At 42.9% G+C, this 18,148-nt stretch overlaps 1 protein-coding gene across 3 annotated transcripts in view; it reads left to right on the top strand.

Moving 5' to 3' along the window:
• Positions 1–18,148, top strand: part of GABRG3 (gamma-aminobutyric acid type A receptor subunit gamma3) — a 356,600-nt gene that overhangs the window by 284,225 nt on the left and 54,227 nt on the right. For 2 of the 3 annotated variants that reach the window (XM_064143513.1, XM_064143515.1), the window contains one exon: positions 16,832–16,969. The exons of the other annotated variant lie outside the window; for it this stretch is intronic. In XM_064143513.1, coding sequence (XP_063999583.1) covers positions 16,832–16,969 — 138 coding nt within the window. The remainder of the gene's footprint in view (positions 1–16,831; positions 16,970–18,148) is intronic. 3 annotated transcript variants of the gene reach the window in all.

Genomic DNA, 18,148 nt, shown 5'->3' with positions numbered 1-18,148 from the left:
TTCCCTGAAACATGGTCTGGATGTTCTGGAGCTGAGCATCCCATCCTGGCAACATGTAGAGCCATAGCTGCCTCTGGCAGCTTCAATAGTCTCTCCTCAGTGGATGGGCAACCAGAATGAAGATCATTTGCAGTGGGGTTTTAAATATGCAGCCAAAAAAAAAAAAAAAAAAAAAGGAGAGAGATGAGGGAAAAGAAGATAATTAAAACATGTACTTTTCCCAAAATGCTTTCAAAGAAAGATGATACTAAAGGATGGAAAGGAAATCCAGGACCAAAATTTAAGATGAAGGTAGAAGCCCAAAAGAGTTAAGGGAAATGTAAGTGAAGAAGACTTGGTGTCAGCAGTGATCTGGTTGGGGCATATCATGTTTTGAATCATCTTCAAACGAATGCAACTGTCATTAAAAAATAGGTTCTTGTGGCAAAGTCAGCCACAGTAGCTGCAAAAATCTCAGCTTGCTAAGAAGCAAAAATCAGTGCCCAGAAAGCCTCTGTGATAACAGATTTCCACTTGCAGGATGAAATCCTCTACAAATCAGTGTCCTCAGGTAAAGCCATTGGAGCAGCTTAAGGCCCAGTTAAATACCAAATCACTGGGTGGTAGTAGTGAAAGATCTTTTTGGAGGGACGCTGAAATAAGTAGTGCTGCTGGAGAAATATGGTGAAGGCAACACAAAGGAAATGATCTACTACAGACAACATCAGGAAACCTGCTGAGACTCAAAGGTGAGACTTTGAGCTCTACAAGGCATGTGGCTTTAGTGCTGAATGAGCTCACATATATGTTTTAAGAGAAGATTCTTTCTTACTCTCCTCTTTTGTTGTGGGGGAACCAGTCCACTCAACCCATCAAAGTAGTGAATTGTCCTCAGCATCAGAAGCATTTTTGATTGCAGGAGCAGTGAAACTAATGAAAGCAGATGTCCCAAAGACATACAACTTGAGGATGAGTGGTCATTCTATGATCCATAATAGCACTGAAGCCTTTTCCTTTTTGGGGAGCATTACTAAGAAATGTCTCCTTTGTTTGGGAGCTTCCTTATACAGAATGTCCAAAATTTACTTTCTTCTGTCAAATTTCAATAAAATTGGTGAATAGGTGCAAAAGTTATTGAAGCAAGGACAGATAGCATGCATGGGCCCCCCAGTTTAGGAGGGACATTGAGATGCTTGAGCATGTCCAGAGAAGGGCGACGAGGCTGGTGAGAGGCCTTGAGCACAGCCCTACGAGGAGAGGCTGAGAGAGCTGGGATTGTTTAGCCTGGAGAAGAGGAGGCTCAGGGGTGACCTTATTGCTGTCTACAACTACCTGAGGGGTGGTTGTAGCCAGGAGGAGGTTGCTGTCTTCTCTCAGGTGGCCAGCACCAGAACAAGAGGACACAGCCTCAAGCTACACCAGGGGAAATTTAGGCTCGAGGTGAGGAGAAAGTTCTTCACTGAGAGAGTCATTGGACACTGGAATGGGCTGCCTGGGGAGGTGGTGGAGTCGCTGTCCCTGGAGCTGTTCAAGGCAAGGTTGGACGTGGCACTTGGTGCCATGGTCTAGCCTTGAGCTGTGTGGTAAAGGGTTGGACTTGATGATCTGTGAGGTCTCTTCCAACCTTGGTGATACTGTGATACTGTGATATAAACATAAACAAGAAATACAATTATTCTCATTTCCTGAGCAAACAAAGCTAAAAAAGATTCAATTGCTATAACTTGACCCAAAGGTACAAGAACCAAAAGTTCTGCTGACATTTTGATTTTCTGACTGGGATTTTTTTCTTCCTATAAATAATTGTCACTATGATTTATACAGGGGCTAGCCATGAAACAGCAGCCATGCCCTTTTCAGCAGAACACTGTTCAAACTTATGCTGGGATATGAGGACTAATAAGAATGCAGAACAGTGAGGAACTTGGGGGAAAAATGAAATTTACCCTCTTTCAAAAATTCCATCACTTATATCTGCCTGAAATACTACTTAAGTATTCAGCTATCCAGACTTTGCAAATTTCAGTAAAATTCCTGGGAAGCACCTCAGAAAATCCAGCACAAAATGCATGTTTAAATAGGCAGGACAAAATCTTGCATGCAGCTTAATATTCTTCGACAGACAAAGTGTAAAGAGAACTGATTTTGCTTTTCTCACTTTAATTCATGCAGTCAGCTAAAGGCAAAGTTTTAGCTGCTAAAATATTCATTTTGAGCTGTTTGTTTTCTAACACAGAACTCAATGTACTTATTTAGCAGCATAATAATGAGGCCAGGATCTCAAGAGCATAACTCTTGAATTCTCAGCATCATTCAGGCATTTTTATAGGCCATGTGAAGTCTATGTTGTAACAGGTTAATGCACGGTGAACAGATTAACTTATCTGCTCTCCCCTCTCTCCCCACTCCGTGCTCTCTCTGTCTCTCTCTCTCTCCTGCTTGTGTGGGAATAACAAAAGGAAAAGTAGAGTGTCGGGGTACGGAGGCTGGTGAGAGGCGAGATCGGGGTACTGACGACTCGAGACAGCAGCTTCTAGGCATCAGTACGATTTATTAAGGCGATATAGTGATTTATATAGCCCCCAGAGGGGGTGTGCACAACCAGCCTGGGGCTGGCAGAAGTGGACGGTACAGATCGGCCCCAAGTTAAGTGTAAGGCAGAGATAGGTTAGCTTGTGGTAAACACCCTGAGGCTCCCACCCAGGGGGGCTAGCCGGGGTCAGCCCCCTGGGGCTGTGCCTGCCTCAGGGGCAGGCAGATTCCACCCCCCTGCAGCTGTGCATGGGTTGCTCACTGTTCTCAGCCTAGGCCCCTGGGAATCTGTAAGACTCCAAGGACACTTCCCATCACAGGGCCTGATGTTTACATTCCATACCTCATTGCAGGAGAAAGCTTCCCACAGTAGGGTTTTAGTTGAGATACACGAATCACAGAAGCATAGAACATTAGGGGGTGGAAGGCACCTCCAGTGATCATTTAGACCAATCTCCAACCTCTCTGTCAAAGCAGGGTCACCTAGGGTAATCTGAACAGGAATGCACCCAGGCAGGTTTTGAAAGTCTCCAGAGAAGGAGACTCCACAACCTCTCCGAGCAGCCTGTCCCAGTGCTCTGTCACCCTCACTGTAAAGAAGCTTCCCCACATGTTGAGGTGAAACCCTCTATGTTCAAGTTTATATCCATTGTTTCTTGTCTTACTGCTGAGGATCATCGAAAAGAGATTGTCCCCATCCACTTGAAACCCAGATATTGACAGACTTTGATGAGCTCTCTTCTCAGTTTTGTTGTCGTGGAGGGGTTTTCTCTATTCCTCCCCTGTTAGGGGGAGGTGAGAAATTAATTTGAGGTGGTTTTGATTTTTATAAAATTATTTATTAAAATTAATATTTACAAACTTGTACCACCCCCAACCGCTAAGAAATCAGGTTCATATTGCAAAGTTATGAAAATAGCTTGCGATATATTTACAGGGATTGATTATTAAATGAAAATATCAAATTATCAACAACTATAGACAGAGAGAAATTCCTTTAGGCTTAATGCCTCTTAACAACTCTAGTGTCTGCCCAGCAAGGGCTGAAACTGTGCGTGCTTCTCAGGTAGAGGCAACTTATATTACAAAGGATTTAAGGCTTGCTTAGATGTGTTATTCTCAGTTATTAATCATTAATCACCCTCTCAGGATTCTGTCTCAGCGTGTGCCTCAGGGATCTTGGTGAAGCTGATATCTGTCCTGTCTTGCAGGGAATGGTAAGGTTTCCCAGTCTCTGGGGTAATTAGGCTTTCTCTGACCTTCTCTCCTGGTGTGGTCTCTGCCTCGGAGCTGCTGCTTCTGGAAGCCGTGTGTCCAGGGATGATCAGCTGGCAGGATTTCCAGGTGCAGGAGAAGAATTTGTCCATGTAGCTTCTGACACGGTCTCACAGCTAGCAGGCTGTGTTTGCAGGCTTGCAGACAGTCTGAGGGTCTGCTGGGCCTGGGTCTTTCCAGACTTCCAGAATAGCTGGCAAGCAGGGTCTATGCTGTGCAGCAGGGAGACAAGCTCCGTAGACAAATCAAGACAGCTCTAGGCCTTAGGCAGGGGGTTTCTTGCCTCCCCATATATGTATGGTGCAGGCATGAATGTGCTCTGCTTCTCAAAGGATTCGCAGGTAGCTTGGCTGCGCCTTGAGATCAATGCATGAGGTCTGAGCCTCTGTAGTGCTTGCAAGTGAGTGAGGCCTGATCCTGTGTCTAGGCCATGCAAGCTGGTCAGGGCAGCAGGATGCTGCTGTGGATGAGAGCTGAGTCTAAATGCTCTAAGCTTCTGAACGGTTTGAACGGTCTGGACTGTCTGACCACGTGGTGCTGCTGTGCACCCCTCTTTATAGGCTCTGGGCTGAGATTCGTGGCTCATCTGGACATCTAAAATGACCAATCAGGTTGGCTGTAAGCCAAACCTTGCCCCAGTAGGCAATAGAGACATGCCTGGACCTCCCAATAGGGGATTACCTGGGCAGACCCCAGGGGTACACGGGCTGGGCGTGTGTGTGTTACACAACCTGTTTGCTGCGTCGTGGGTCCTGGCAGAAAAACATGGCCAGGCATGCAGAGGCATAGGTAAGCCTCAGTTTTGGGGCTGCTGCCCCTCCACCACATTTGTCCAGACTAACAGCCCCAGGTCTGTGTCTCTCTCCATAGGGGAGATGTTCAAGTCCCCCAGTCACCCTCATGGCTTGCCACTGGACTCTCTCCAGCACATCCTTGTCTCTCTTGAACTGAGGAGCCCAAAACTGGACACAGTATTCCAGGTGTGGTCTCACTAGGACAGAGCAAAGAGGGAGAAGAACCCTAGACCTGATGCACCCTAGGATACCACTGGCTCTCTTGGCCACAAGAGCACATTACTGTCCCATGCAGAACTTGCTGTCCACCAGGACTCCAAAGTCTTTCTCCACAGAGCCACTTTCTGGCAGGGCAGCTCCCAGCCTGTACTGGTGCCTGTTGTTATTCCTCCCCAGGTACAGGACCCTGCACTGTCCTTATTGAACTTTATGTGGGTTACTTTATTTACTATTCTACTGCAGAGATATCAGATTACACCAAAAGGGACAGGGAGGGGGAAAAAAGAGATGACACTGCCAGCTGATTGAATCTCATCTCACAAACCAGCAACTTGCTCTTGTGAAACCTCCCATCTCTAAGCAGGGCTGACTGCAGTATGTATGATCCAGGCCAGGCTGAAACAGCAACACATGCAGCCAGTAGGCTCTGAAAGGCCACCTCTTTGCCAGATGTGTCTGAAAATGTTATCTTGCCTAGAATTATCATCTGCAGTCTCACAGTCAGTAGCAGTGTAAGACTGCTCATATATTATCACAAAATCACAGAGTTAACGAGATTGAAAAAGACATTTGAGATGATCAAGTCCAACCTATCACCTAACCCTTCTAATTAACTAAACTGTGGCACTAAGTGCCTCATCCAGCCTTCTCTTATACACCTCCAGGGATGATGACTCCACCACCTCCCTGGGCAGCCCATTGCAATGACCAATCACTTTCTCTGAAGAATTTCTTCCTAACATCCAGCCTAAACCTGCCTTGAGGCTGTGTCCTCTTGTTCTGTTGCTGGGTACCTGGGAGAAGAGACCAACCTCCACCTGCCTTCAACCTCCCTCCAAGTAGTTGTAGAGAGCAATAAGATCTCCTGTGAGCCTCCTCTTCTTCAGGCTGAACAACCCCAGCTGCCCTAGGCTGTCATCATAGGGCTGTGCTCCAGCCCCCTCACCAGCCTTGATGCCCTTCTCTGAACACATTCAAGCACCTCAGCATCTTTCTTAAATTGAGGGACCCAGAACTGGACACAGCATTCAAGGTATGGCCTAACCATTGCTGAGTACAGGGGCAGAATGACTTCCCTGGTCTTGCTGGCCACACTGTTCCTGATATAGGCCAGGATGACATTGGCCTTCTTGGCCACCTGGGCACACTGATGTTCAGTTGGCTGTCAACCAGTAGCCCCAGGTCCCTCTCTTCCTGGCTGCTCTCCAGGCACTCAGTCTCCAGTCTGTAGCACTGTGTGGGGTTGTTGTGCCCAAAGGGCAGAACCCAGTACACTTGGACTTGTTAAATCTCATGGCGTTGGACTGTGCCCATCTATCCAGCCTGTCCAGGTCCCTTTGCAGAGCCCTCCTGCCCACCAAGCAGCACATGCTCCCAACTTGGTGTTCTCTGCAAACTTACTGGTGGTGGACTCAATCCCCTCATCTAGATCATCAGTGAAGATATTAAACAGGACTGGGCCCAGCACTAGTTCCTGGGGCACACCACTCATGACTGGCTGCCAACTGGATGTGGCACCATTCACCACTCTCTGGGCCCGGCCATACAGCCAGGTTCCTACCCAGCACAGAGTGTCCCTGTCCAAGCCATGGGCTGCCAGCTTTGCCACAATTGTGCTATGTCAGACAGTCTCAAAGGCCTTGCTGAAGTCCAGATAGATTATATCCACAGCCTTCCCCATATCCACCAGGTCATATAAAGAGAACAGCTTGGTCAAGCAGCACCTGCCTCTCCTAAATCCATGCTGGCTGGCTCTGATCCCCTGAACATCCTGTAGGTGCCCTGTGATGGCACTCAGGATGATCTGTTCCCTTATCTTGCATGACACTGAGGTCATGCTGACAGGTCTGTCACCTCCTGGGTCCCCCTTCTGACCCTTCTTGTGAATGGACACTACATTGGCCAGTTCCCAGTCTTCAGGGACTTCTCCAGGGAGCCAGGACTGTTGATAAATGATGGAGAGCAGCTTGGCCAGCTCATCTGCCAGCTCTCTCAGCACCCTAGGATGGTCCCATCAAGAGAATTTGAGATCAAAAACTGATTTCAGGATTTCAAATTTTCTCTGCATTGCATTGGTATTGTGGAAAATCAAGGGTGAATTCTTTACATCTTTCCATAGATACCAGAACAGAAGTTTGAGTGAAAAAGCATGAAAAAGACTGCACATGGGTAGGTGTCACCTTAAAAATCAAACCTTAAGCCTGTTTTATTACTCTGAACTTACATTCCTCAACCTCACGTTTCAGAAGGCTTCCACCTCACATTTCAAAACCAAGGTTTTGTTTCCCATGTTCCACACTACCTCTTCTGAAAAATCTGGAAACATTTTCCTAAGCTGTAGGGCATATTGTTTTCCTGCACTGTGATGGTTCCGAGCTTTTTCTTTGGTTAGTTGGTTAAACATAGATAAGAAAGACAGTTGTGGTCTTACAGGTGTGAGAGTGGCCTTGGGAGAGGGGGTTTTGAAGGACTCCGGACTATCTGTGTGGGTGCATGTGTCCAAACACTTTGGTGAGTGTTTAGTAGGTAGGAGAAGCAATCATACCAGGTAGTTGCAACTTTGCCTTGGTGCCTCTTGCACTTTTGGGATCAATCCCACAGGAGTGCCTTATCTAGTGCTAAATAAATGGCAATACCACTTCTGCTCTAGAAAGGTTTTTGATTCCAGTATCATAGATGAGGCTTGCATAGACATCCTCACTACTCAGGTCTATGTAAGAGGTTGTCATGGGTTGAATTGAATACCGTGATGTGCCATCATGCCAGCTTCAAAACTGGAAGTGCTGGCTGGAGCAAATTACTATGGGACTTGAAGTTCAAATTGTAACATAAGAGGCTTGCTGCTTTTGGTTTCCAGGTTTGGAATGTTGGTATCTTCCGCTGGGTGAACTGAGTGTCAGGGGGTGGGGGGAGGTATCTGGCTTCTGCTGCTGCATTTTGCTGTGCTTTTCTGCACATAAACTAAGGTAATTGTTTCTTGGACTACTTCCAGTAAACTTCATATCTCAACACAAAGGGGGTTTTATATTATTTTCCCTCCCGTCTGTGTGGGGGAAGGGGACCCTGTGAGAGTGGACTGTGTTAATCCATTACATAGCTCTCTTTAGAAAAGGCACCACTTACATACAGTAAACTAGGAGTGAGATGAGCCTATTAACCTTTAACGATGTTAGGAATGGGCATCCTTTATAGCTAAATCAGAGGAACTGAACAGTTAGCAGGTGTTGCAGTTGCCAGTGGAATGATTTGTGAGATCATCTGCTGGCCAAAGCAATGCAAACAGATAGGAATCATAGAATCATATCAGGGGCTGGAAGGCACCTCAAAAGATCATCTGGTCCAGCCTCCCTGCCAGAGCAGAGTCACTTAGAATAGATCACATTGGAATGCATCCAGATGGTTCTTGAATATCTCCAGAGAGGGAGACCCCACAACCTCCCTGGACAGTCTGCTCCAGATAAATAAAGGGGTGTGTGTGTGTGCAAGGGGAAGCAGAGGGTAGTTTCCTCCTACTGCAGGGGAGGGGCAAAGCCACTTATGAACACATAGTAACTTTGTTGTACCTTGTAACTTTGAAACTATTTTGCTGTGTTGAAACGGCTGGAGAAAAGGAGTGCAGCTAATCAGGCAATGTTAAGCATTATCTTTTATTCTGTTGAATAGAAAATCAGCTTTCCTCCCTTTCTTTCCATATCCTTCCATTTCTCCCATTTTCCTCTTTTCACTGTCATCTCAATCCTTTTCCTCTCCTTTCAGCACCACCTCCCCTTTTCCACCATATCTGCCCCTTTCCCACTCCGCGCAGCATTTCCCCCCTTTTCTTCCCCCCAAACCTAGAGCACCTGACTTCTCTTGTGTGCTAGTTTGAAGCAAGCTAGAATGTTTTGGTAAAAGAACTAGATAATGGGCAGTGAAATGAAAAACAATTGTGTCTCCTTCTCTCACAGTCACACTGAGAACTCTGGGAAGAAGAAGTAAAACATTCTCCATTTTGTCTTTCATTTCTGCCTTTGCCTTCAGACCTGGTCACATCTCATTAACCTTGCTCCCTAACCTCTTGGCTGCACCTCTCTTCTTCCTGAGAACTGGGGTAAGGTTGAGAGGGGCTGGGGAAGGTGTTGGGGTGGTTTGAGAGCCCCTCCTGGGGACTCAGGTGTCTGGGAGGGGAGTTGTGCTTCTGTATTGTTTATCCTTTGTATATTTCTGTATATAACTGTATATATTGTACGCAGCTGCTTGTATATCTGCTGCTGTAAAATAAATAGCTTCATTTGTATTCCCAGAGGCCGTCTGAGTTAGCTGGGGCAATTCCAAAAGTGTGGGGGGGCAGGTAAGAGCCCAAACCATCACATCTTGGAGTCTCCTCCCACCCCAGGTGTGACCACTTTGCCCTCCCTGCCCACTCCCCTTTTTAACCAGCTCCAGGCAAGGCAGAAGCCTTAAAATCTTGCCCAACTGGGCAGAGGAGTCCCCTTCCTGTCATCACTGGTGAGTCCCTGTGGTGCATGCTGGGTGAATGGTGAAGGGGATCAAAGGCCGGGGGGCCTGGTGGCCCCCCGGTTAGGTAGGAAGAGTCTCAGTGGTCACTCCAACATCATCTCCTGGCTGGGTGTCCTTGCTTAGGCTGAGCTCCTCTATGTTTAGCTGCTGTGGGAATGGCATATTTCTGCTCAGTTCAGTATGAAACAACAGTCTGACATCTAGGTGTAGATGAGATAAATGGAAGTGTGAGAGGAAGAAATGTGGGTGTAGGACTGAAGTAATCAATGTAGTTAGTATGCATGGGTAGTAAAGGGTGTGATTTGAAGACTATCTGTAGGTTGCCATGTGAATAGAACTCACTTTTACAACTGTAAAAATGGCAGGAATTCATCTGTCGAATGTTTTGAGAAGCATTGAATTAGCATGGAGGAAATGTCTGAGAATCCCTAACAGGGAAAATGGAATAAAACTCAAATCTCATTGATGCTCTTTTATGTCAGAGTAGCTAAAACTCTGTCTTGTTTTGTAACTAAGTTAAAACTAGCTTTATTCAGTTCAAGGTGAAACCCTAACCACATCAAGCCAGGTCAGGGCACTGCCTGACTGATGCAGTTCAGGATCAGAGTAAGGATCTGCAGATGAGGCTTCTGAGAATTGTCTTTCAAATAAAGCTGGTAGCAAGCAGCAAAAAATATGTGCATAAATAGGAATGCATAGCAAAATATCAAGACAGGTTGGTCAATTCAGAAGGGGGAAGGAAATTGCAAAACAATAGAAAAATATAATTGCAAGTGTGTCAAAAGAGAAATTGTTTGGTGAGCATAAGGATAGAGTACAAGGGTATGACACAGCAAAATTTCCTTAGTTTCTTAATATAGTTTCAAGCTATTCTATCTATTCTGTAAAATCTGATAATCAAAATAGTGATTTCTCTCTACTAGGGTTTTGTATGAGAAATTCGTAGCTCACTCATATGAGAGACTGTAAAAGAAAACTGATTTAATTCAAAAAGTGAGTACATGGTAAAGCCACATCTTAAAACATCTTCAAGGGAAATCTGCCACTTCAGTCCAATTCTGTTCATTCTTCTCTGCCTTCCTTCCCTTTTCATTTTCATCTTCCTATTGTCCTCTAGTTCTCCCCCAGCCAAGATTAGAGTACTTTTCTCATTTTTGAGTAGAAAAATTGAGGAAAGTTACTACTTCCCACAAGAGCAGGTTGACAGAAAACCCATCTTTGGGGCCTTACTTCTCTGGCAGCAACGCTTCCCTTCTTTTCCGTTTTGGACCTCTAAAAGATGTGTTAATGCTTCACGTTCCTGCCCAAAGCTGAGCTACCATCTAATTGCAGAATCGCAGAAAACATCCATTTGGAAGAGACTTCGAAGATCATGCAGTCCAATCTTCGACCCAGTTCAGGGTTAATCCTAAGTCATATCACTAAGCACCTGCTTAAATACCTCCAGGGATGGTGACTCCACCATTGCCCTAGGTATCTTTGATAATCCTCTCTGTAAAGAATATTTCCTAGTATCCAGCCTGAACCTCCCCGGGTACAACTTGAAACTATTTCCTCTAGTCCTGTTGCTTGATACCAAAGAGAAAAGGCAGTGCTCCTCCTCACAAATGTATCAGTAAATTCTATTGGCATTCTAACCCTTGTCTCACAAAATAGTCAGTCTCATCTAAAAGGCTAATTAAGCATTACTGTTGATGATGCTGACTGGATCCTCTAGTTCTTAGCCAAAGCAATGTAATGCTTATATTGAAGCACATTTTCAGGTAGAAAAAAAACTTTCTCTTCACCAGAAGATGCATCCTTTAGCTTCAGGACAACGTTACTCATGGTTATGTTGGGTTTGTTTGGCTTTGTTTTTTTTTTTTTTTTTTTTGTTTGGCTTGGGTTTTTTCATGTGTGAGCTAATATGGTGTTGATATTAGCAACAATTGCCATTGAAGATGGCAATTACCAATGTAAGCAATTAGGACAAATAAGAACATTTGTAATTCCTGCAGTTATCACCTAAGAGCAATTATCTGTAACTGTTGAAATAAATCATACCATGTTTTAAAGCTATTTTTACAGCATTCACATTTATCTGATTTTATTATAATTGTCTTTAAAAATGCCATTTTATTACAGGATCATGGGATATTAGGTGTTGGAAGGGACCCAAGGAGATCGAGTCCAACCCCCCCTGCCAGAGTAGGACAATACTGTCTAACACAGATCACAGAGGAACACATCCAGACAGGCCTTGAAAGTCTCCAGAGAAGGAGACTCCATGACCTCCCTGGGCAGCCTGTTCCTGTGCTCTCTGACCCTTACACTAAAGAAGTTCCCCCTTGTGTTGAGGCAGAACCTCCTTTGCTGCAACCCATTGCTCCTTGTCCTATCACAGGGAGCAGTGAACAGAGCCTGTTTGTCCCCACCCCCCAACTCCTGGCCAGCCTTTTATGTTTTATTAAATCAGTGAGAAAAAAGCTAGTCACCTAAATTTGTTGACCATTCTAATAGACAAGCATTCTTTTCTTAAGTAAACAATTAAGCCTTAAACAGTTAAATGTCTCCCTTGTCTTTCTCTTCTGCTACAGAGTACCCTGATATGTTCTTCATGAAAAGATTTGTCCATATAGTTTAATTAAACTTTTATTTTAAACCAGTTCAACTGAAATTTTACTCTTTCTGCCATCCCTGCTGTGATTAATAAGAACATGCATTCATGAAATCTAAGGTAATAATGTTTTTAATAGGAGAGCTTCTAGAGCTTTAAAGTGCACATGCTTTCTGAGAACAAACACCAGACCAACGCAGGAACAGATTGATGAGAAACCTCTTCCTCTAAAATGCTGAGGCGTTTGGAATAAAAATGTGTTTTGTTTGCTAACAAGGAAGTGCTTATAAAGGCTGCTAACAAGAAAAAGAGTCCAGACAGCTTCTGTGGAAGCATATGTTTTGTCATCCACAGCATGATACAGGAAAGGTGCATCTCCAGACTTAATTATCCTCTTCTGACTGAGGCTATGTTGACAGAGGTCTCCTGATTAGCCCAAAGAAGAGTTTACTAGGTAGTGTTCAAGGAAGTATAGAGTGCTTGGAAGCTGTAAAGTGTTAAGGGCTGCTTATCATCTGCCTTTAATTGTGTTGGCACATCCTCCCTCTACAGACCACCTTCATTGGCAGCAGGTGAATCACACGCTCCTCCTGTGCTGATGGTGTAAACTGACCACTAACTAATGGCTTGTTTTTCAGATCACGCTTTCTCCTGATTTTGAATGTACAACTAACATTTGTGTGAAAGCAGAACCTTCCCAGAATCTGGTCGTGTCTTTCAAAGTTACAGTCCTGTCAAAAGCATCACCCCCCAGCAGAAACTTAACTGAGCTGATCCTTTCTTGCCTACTCCCCTCGTATTTTCAGCTCTGTTGCTTCTTTAACTCATTGCATACAATTTCTCCAGGTTTAGGAAGAAGAGATGAGTTTCCTTGTTGCATTTTTCCTTCTGCTACAGGCTCTCTCAGCCAGCTTTACCTGTGTGCACGAAGTGTGGGGAAACAACATTAAAATAGACTGTTTTCACAAAAGGATAAAGAGGTGTCTGAAGAGATTAAGGAGGCTGGCTTTATTCCAGGTCTCTCTGGCTTTCTGCATCTTGGATAAATTTCTAAGGAAAGTGTTTTAAATGGAAGCTATTTCTACAAGTGCTCTGTGTCCTTTTTGGCATGACTCCCTTCCTGCTATCTTACTCTCTTCCTAAAACAGGCCAATTATCACAGAAATTAGGTGAAACAAAGAAATCAAGCATTGATCTAAGATGCTCAGATGGCTGTGCATTGTTGGAAATCAAGAGTAGGTGCAATATGGAAGCTGATCATTTTCTATCAACAAGCTGACACATGTAGCAGACCACCTTCAGAGCCACTTGACTCCAGTTCTCACAGCCACCCTGTGGCTGCTTCTGACTCTCGTGCAGCTTGGAGATGTTTCTGACCTTGATTGTTTTTCCAGCAGTTTGATGGAGGCTTCTGCACAAATCACTGTCTCCCTAGAAGGTGAAGCAATGTCATAGAATCAACCAGGTTGGAAGAGACCTCCAAGATCATCCAGACCAACCTGTCACCCAGCCCTGTCAAACCAACTAGACCATGGCACTAAGTGCCTCATGCAGACTTTTTTTGAACACCTCCAGGGAGAGAAACTCTAATATGAAAACGAAGAGTGAAGTCTAAAGATTTTTAACCTGTTGGTTATATGGTGATGATGTGAGAAGATGTGGTAGCACGACTTCAGTTATTACAATAATAAAACCAAAACTTAATCCACAGACTCTCACAGCTTGTCAATGACAGTTTGTATTCTGTTATAATAGGTTCACCTCCAAGACAGAAAATGGTGCATTTATTGTTTATCCATGTTTGTGTCATTTGGGTTGAGGTCAATGATACGCTTTGAAAATGTGTGTGTTTAAGCATGTGGATAAAGCAGCAGAAGTACTAATGACACAAAGAAGCAAATGTTCAGGATGCTCTCTGAAAGCCTTTGACACAGTAGTGTATAAATCTAAAACTTGCAGAACACTTGAATAGCTACAGCACAACCCACAAAATAACTATCAGGCCAAAACTCATGAAAATTTAAAGGCAAGTAAATTTATAGGAGAGAAAACGAAGATGTTGACACAGAATTTGGTTGAGAAGGTCCTCAGTTGCAGGATGCCAGAACTTGGATGGCTGTGATACAGAATACACACTTGGTTATCATGGTTGCCTTCTTCCCCATAACATCCTCCTTGCTCTTAACCAGCATCTGATGGAAAGCTTCCAGGGCCTCCTGGAGCCTTGTCCTGCTGCAGTGTGGATATTCTTATATAACCTAAAGTGACCTTGGATAATACATTTGGTAGCAATTTGTTCATGTGGATAGTTTGAAGCCACAAGGTCAAGAATCTAAGGTCACTTGTTACGCTTGGGAAATGAAAGAAGAAAACCCTTTTCCATTGACAATTGTGGGCTGAACAGCAGAGGTTGCATTTTTTGTTGGAAGTTATGAAGTCTCCAGTTCTGATGTTTTTAAAAATGAAGCATTTAGAGGGTTAGAAGCAATTAGGCTGTGTACAAGAAATATTGGATATCACTGAGTGAAGAGCCAGCGTGAATAGTCCATTCTGAAAGTTAAATGAATCCTGTGAGTGATATACTGTCCAAGTAAATGTGTCATTATTCCGTAAGAAGTGCTTTATCTTTTAAATGAATTAAAAAGTGAAGTCACCTGGCACTGGAACAGACCATTACAGCATTTTGTTTTACTGATTGAAGCAAATCCCATTGAATCGCTAGTACTTACATCCTTTATTCTGAGGAACCCAGCCATTCTAAGAGTAGATGTCAGTGACTGTGGCTTAAAGGGACTAATATTGAAAGGTCATGATGAAGTTGATTGCTTACTGTTTAATGATGATGCATAATACTGAAAGCACTTATCCTGAAACTGAATCTGTCTCTTCTTAGTCAGAAATATGGGAAAGATTCTGAAAGATGAGAGTCTCATGAACTTTTTCCTGACTACATGCTGGTCGAGCCAAGATAAGCAGCTATACTTTGGATAGCATTAAGAGCAAGCTTTCAAGATTACTGACAGTATAAAAGATTTTTGGTGAGGTGGCCACAAGATGAAAAAAAAATAAAGAAAAAGTAAAAAAACTCAGAAAGAAATGGAACTCAAGGCTAATTGGTAGCGTTTTGAAATAGAATTTAAAAGGTCATTTTGGATGAATGTAAAAGGATATATTTAGCAAAAATATCTTTATTACTTCCAGGATATTTGAATTTATTTATTTTTTTAATAGCCTTGATTATGGTGAAGTTTACCTGAGAAAAGGAGCCCCATCTGCTGCTTGTTACAAAAGCTACAAATGAGCACTTGGGGACACAGGTTGTGCAGGGGGAGTTGGTGTAACAGGGCAAGGGGTTTCGTCTACATCAAGAGACAAATTGGGAGGAAGGATTAGAACTCAGACCACATGGCAGCCGCCATTGTCTTCCTGATCCTGCTTCGTGGGGAAGTGGTGGTTCTACCACCACCACCTGGGATGAGGTCATAGCAGCCGCAGCTCATCAAGGAGGCCATCTGATGCTTTCCTGAACTATGGGGAAACCAGATCAGAGCCTCCATGGGTGAAGCCAATTTGAGAAGGCTCCTGAGGTAAAATGTAGGGCTTCTATTAGAAGGAGGCATTCTTCAGCCAGAAATGTGATTAGAGAGCTTTGTTAAATAGAAGGCAGACTTGAGAATATTTTGAAAGATGCAGGGCTAAGGCTTGGAGGTCCTGCAGAATTTGACTCCTTTCACTGAAACTGCATCCTCTGACATAATCTGCCAGACCAAAAAACTAACCTTTAGATCAGTCTCTCAGACCAGCACAGCAGAACTGGCAGTGAAATCTGCTTGGCAGCAAGGGTTCTTCCACAGAAGGGCAGGGCTTGTGTTTGTTACTCAGTTGAGTCCTTCACGGTTTGTTTCTTTATTTACACTGATGGAAAACAGACAAAAGTGACATTTTGAATCAACGCATAGTTATTTACTACAGATTAGAACTGAGGGACTTGAGGGTACTTCGCATGCTGCATTAGCAAGAGGGATAAATGAGGCCATGCATATCTTAGAGCAGTGCCCCAGCAGAGTGCAACCTTAAGCAAAATGAGGAAGAGACTCATAGAAGGAAAACATCAGGGGAATAACACCATGACCAGAGAAGCTGTTTTGTACTGCAAATATAAAAATATTATCAGTGGAAAAAAAATCACTAATGAGGCAGTTATATTAACTGACTATTGTTGTTGTTGTTAGGCTTTTAATTTTCTTTGTAATCTACATCTGCTATATTAATTATTAGATTAATAAATGTATTATACATTAGAGAACAATCTAGATTTAACTAGTGTGGGCATGCTGTTGCTTTATAAATGGGCTATTATTGTGGTTTGTGCTGGTTGAAGATCTGTTGTTGGACTTTTATCAGAAAATGCCATTCTCTTTAGGCATGAGGATTAATTATGACAGCTGAATGCTAACTTGGTAAAGGAAGACTCTCAGAAGCTTGTTCAGCTGTAGAGATCAGGTCATATCCAAATAAGCACTACAGCCTTGGAATGTAATGATGGCATAATTGCTTTTAAAAAAATTAATTTTTTTTTTGTTGTTGGTTTGCCATGTATTGAGCTCATTTCTAAAGTACAAAAGCACACAGCATGTTAGAACTACTGCCACTTTAAAAATTATCTATCTTTTTCCTGACATTCCCTCTTTTTTTTGCATTCTATTGGTTTGCACAGCTTCTTTAGAGCATATGTAGAACAGAATACTGTGTGCCATACAACTCTTTAGCTGAACTATACTACCAAACTCACTGAGATCCAAACTCATCAGAGATTTAGGTATTGCCAAATAGTTATAGATCAGTGAACAGATACTGTGTGTCAGTACCTTATTTTATGAAATGCAGAATGTTTACACACACACACACACATGTGTATATATATATTAATTTCTAGATGGCTACCCTAAAGAGGAAATGATTTACAGATGGAGGAAAAACTCAGTGGAGGCTGCTGATCAGAAATCTTGGAGACTATATCAGTTTGACTTTATGGGTCTCAGAAATACTTCAGAAATTGTGAAAACCTCTGCAGGTAAGAATTCTACAAATGGTAGTACTTGTTTTGGAAAAAAAAAATATTATTTCAAAATACTTGTTCCAAGATTGCTTTCATTTAAGTGTAGTTTGATTTCAACATGTAGCAGTGTCCCTATTAAAATCTCTAAAGTGGAGACTTCAAAATTGTTGAATTTGTCTAGATTTTTGATAACCTCTACTCATTTAGTAAATTCACAAACTGAGGAATAATTGCTAACTTGACACAGTTCTTTGTTATATACTCAAAGTTACTGCGTGAGTCTCGTTCCTCAGCTGTATTTTTTAAGCTAACTGTGCACTGAGTTTTGTGTTCTCACGATAAATGTTAAAGGTTTTGAGCACAACGGTAGGGTTAGTAAAACGAGACACTTTTAATAGTAGTTAATCATCAGACCACAGATCTATTATTTTTCCTACTATTTCAAAGACACCTTTTATTTCTCAGTTGATAAATACCTTTGTGAGTGACCTTACCAACTGGATGTAATTAAAATGTAATGGTAACTATTTTGTGTTTTCAGAAACCACTCTGTTTCTCTTAATAACAGTGACATAGGGGAAAAAAGATAGATCTAGATATATAAGCAGAATACATTATTTGAACTGGAAAAACTCTCATAAAATTCAAGGAACGTATCAACTTTATACACAGCTCTGCAGTAAGCTCCATGATTACAGTTTGATAAGTCTTCTCCCAGCTGCAGAAAGAACCTGCTAGAAACAGTCTTCTGCTTAATTGGGGATGACTTTTTTGCATTTTTTTTAAATCTATGAAGAGCTTTGTTATTCTGTTTGAAACATTGTGCATAATAATAAGAAAAAATACTGATCGGTGGAACTGATGGCTGTTGAGCCATGACCCACCTGCTTAACATCAGCAGTGTGTTCCCAGGACTGGATATTAGTTTTTGTGATGAAGACTTACTAAAGATTAAATGCATATTTTAGGGTGCTAATTTAGCAGAATAGAATGTTGTAAATAGTGCACATGTAGAAGTTCTTCTCTGTTATGGATACTCCTTGTAGCCTGGAAATTTCCATTAAATTGAACCAGGACTTGATGGGTAATGGTCAAGCAAAAAATACCAAATTATTAGTGTCTGTGTACGGAGGGAGGGAAGTGAAAGCTCTGGTTTTTCTGCTTTGCTCTCGTCTGGAGTGATGCCACCCTGAG

This window comes from Pogoniulus pusillus, chromosome 5 (assembly GCF_015220805.1).
Source record: "Pogoniulus pusillus isolate bPogPus1 chromosome 5, bPogPus1.pri, whole genome shotgun sequence".
NCBI classification, from domain to species: Eukaryota; Metazoa; Chordata; class Aves; order Piciformes; family Lybiidae; genus Pogoniulus; species Pogoniulus pusillus.
This window is presented reverse-complemented; position numbering and strand designations above follow the sequence as displayed.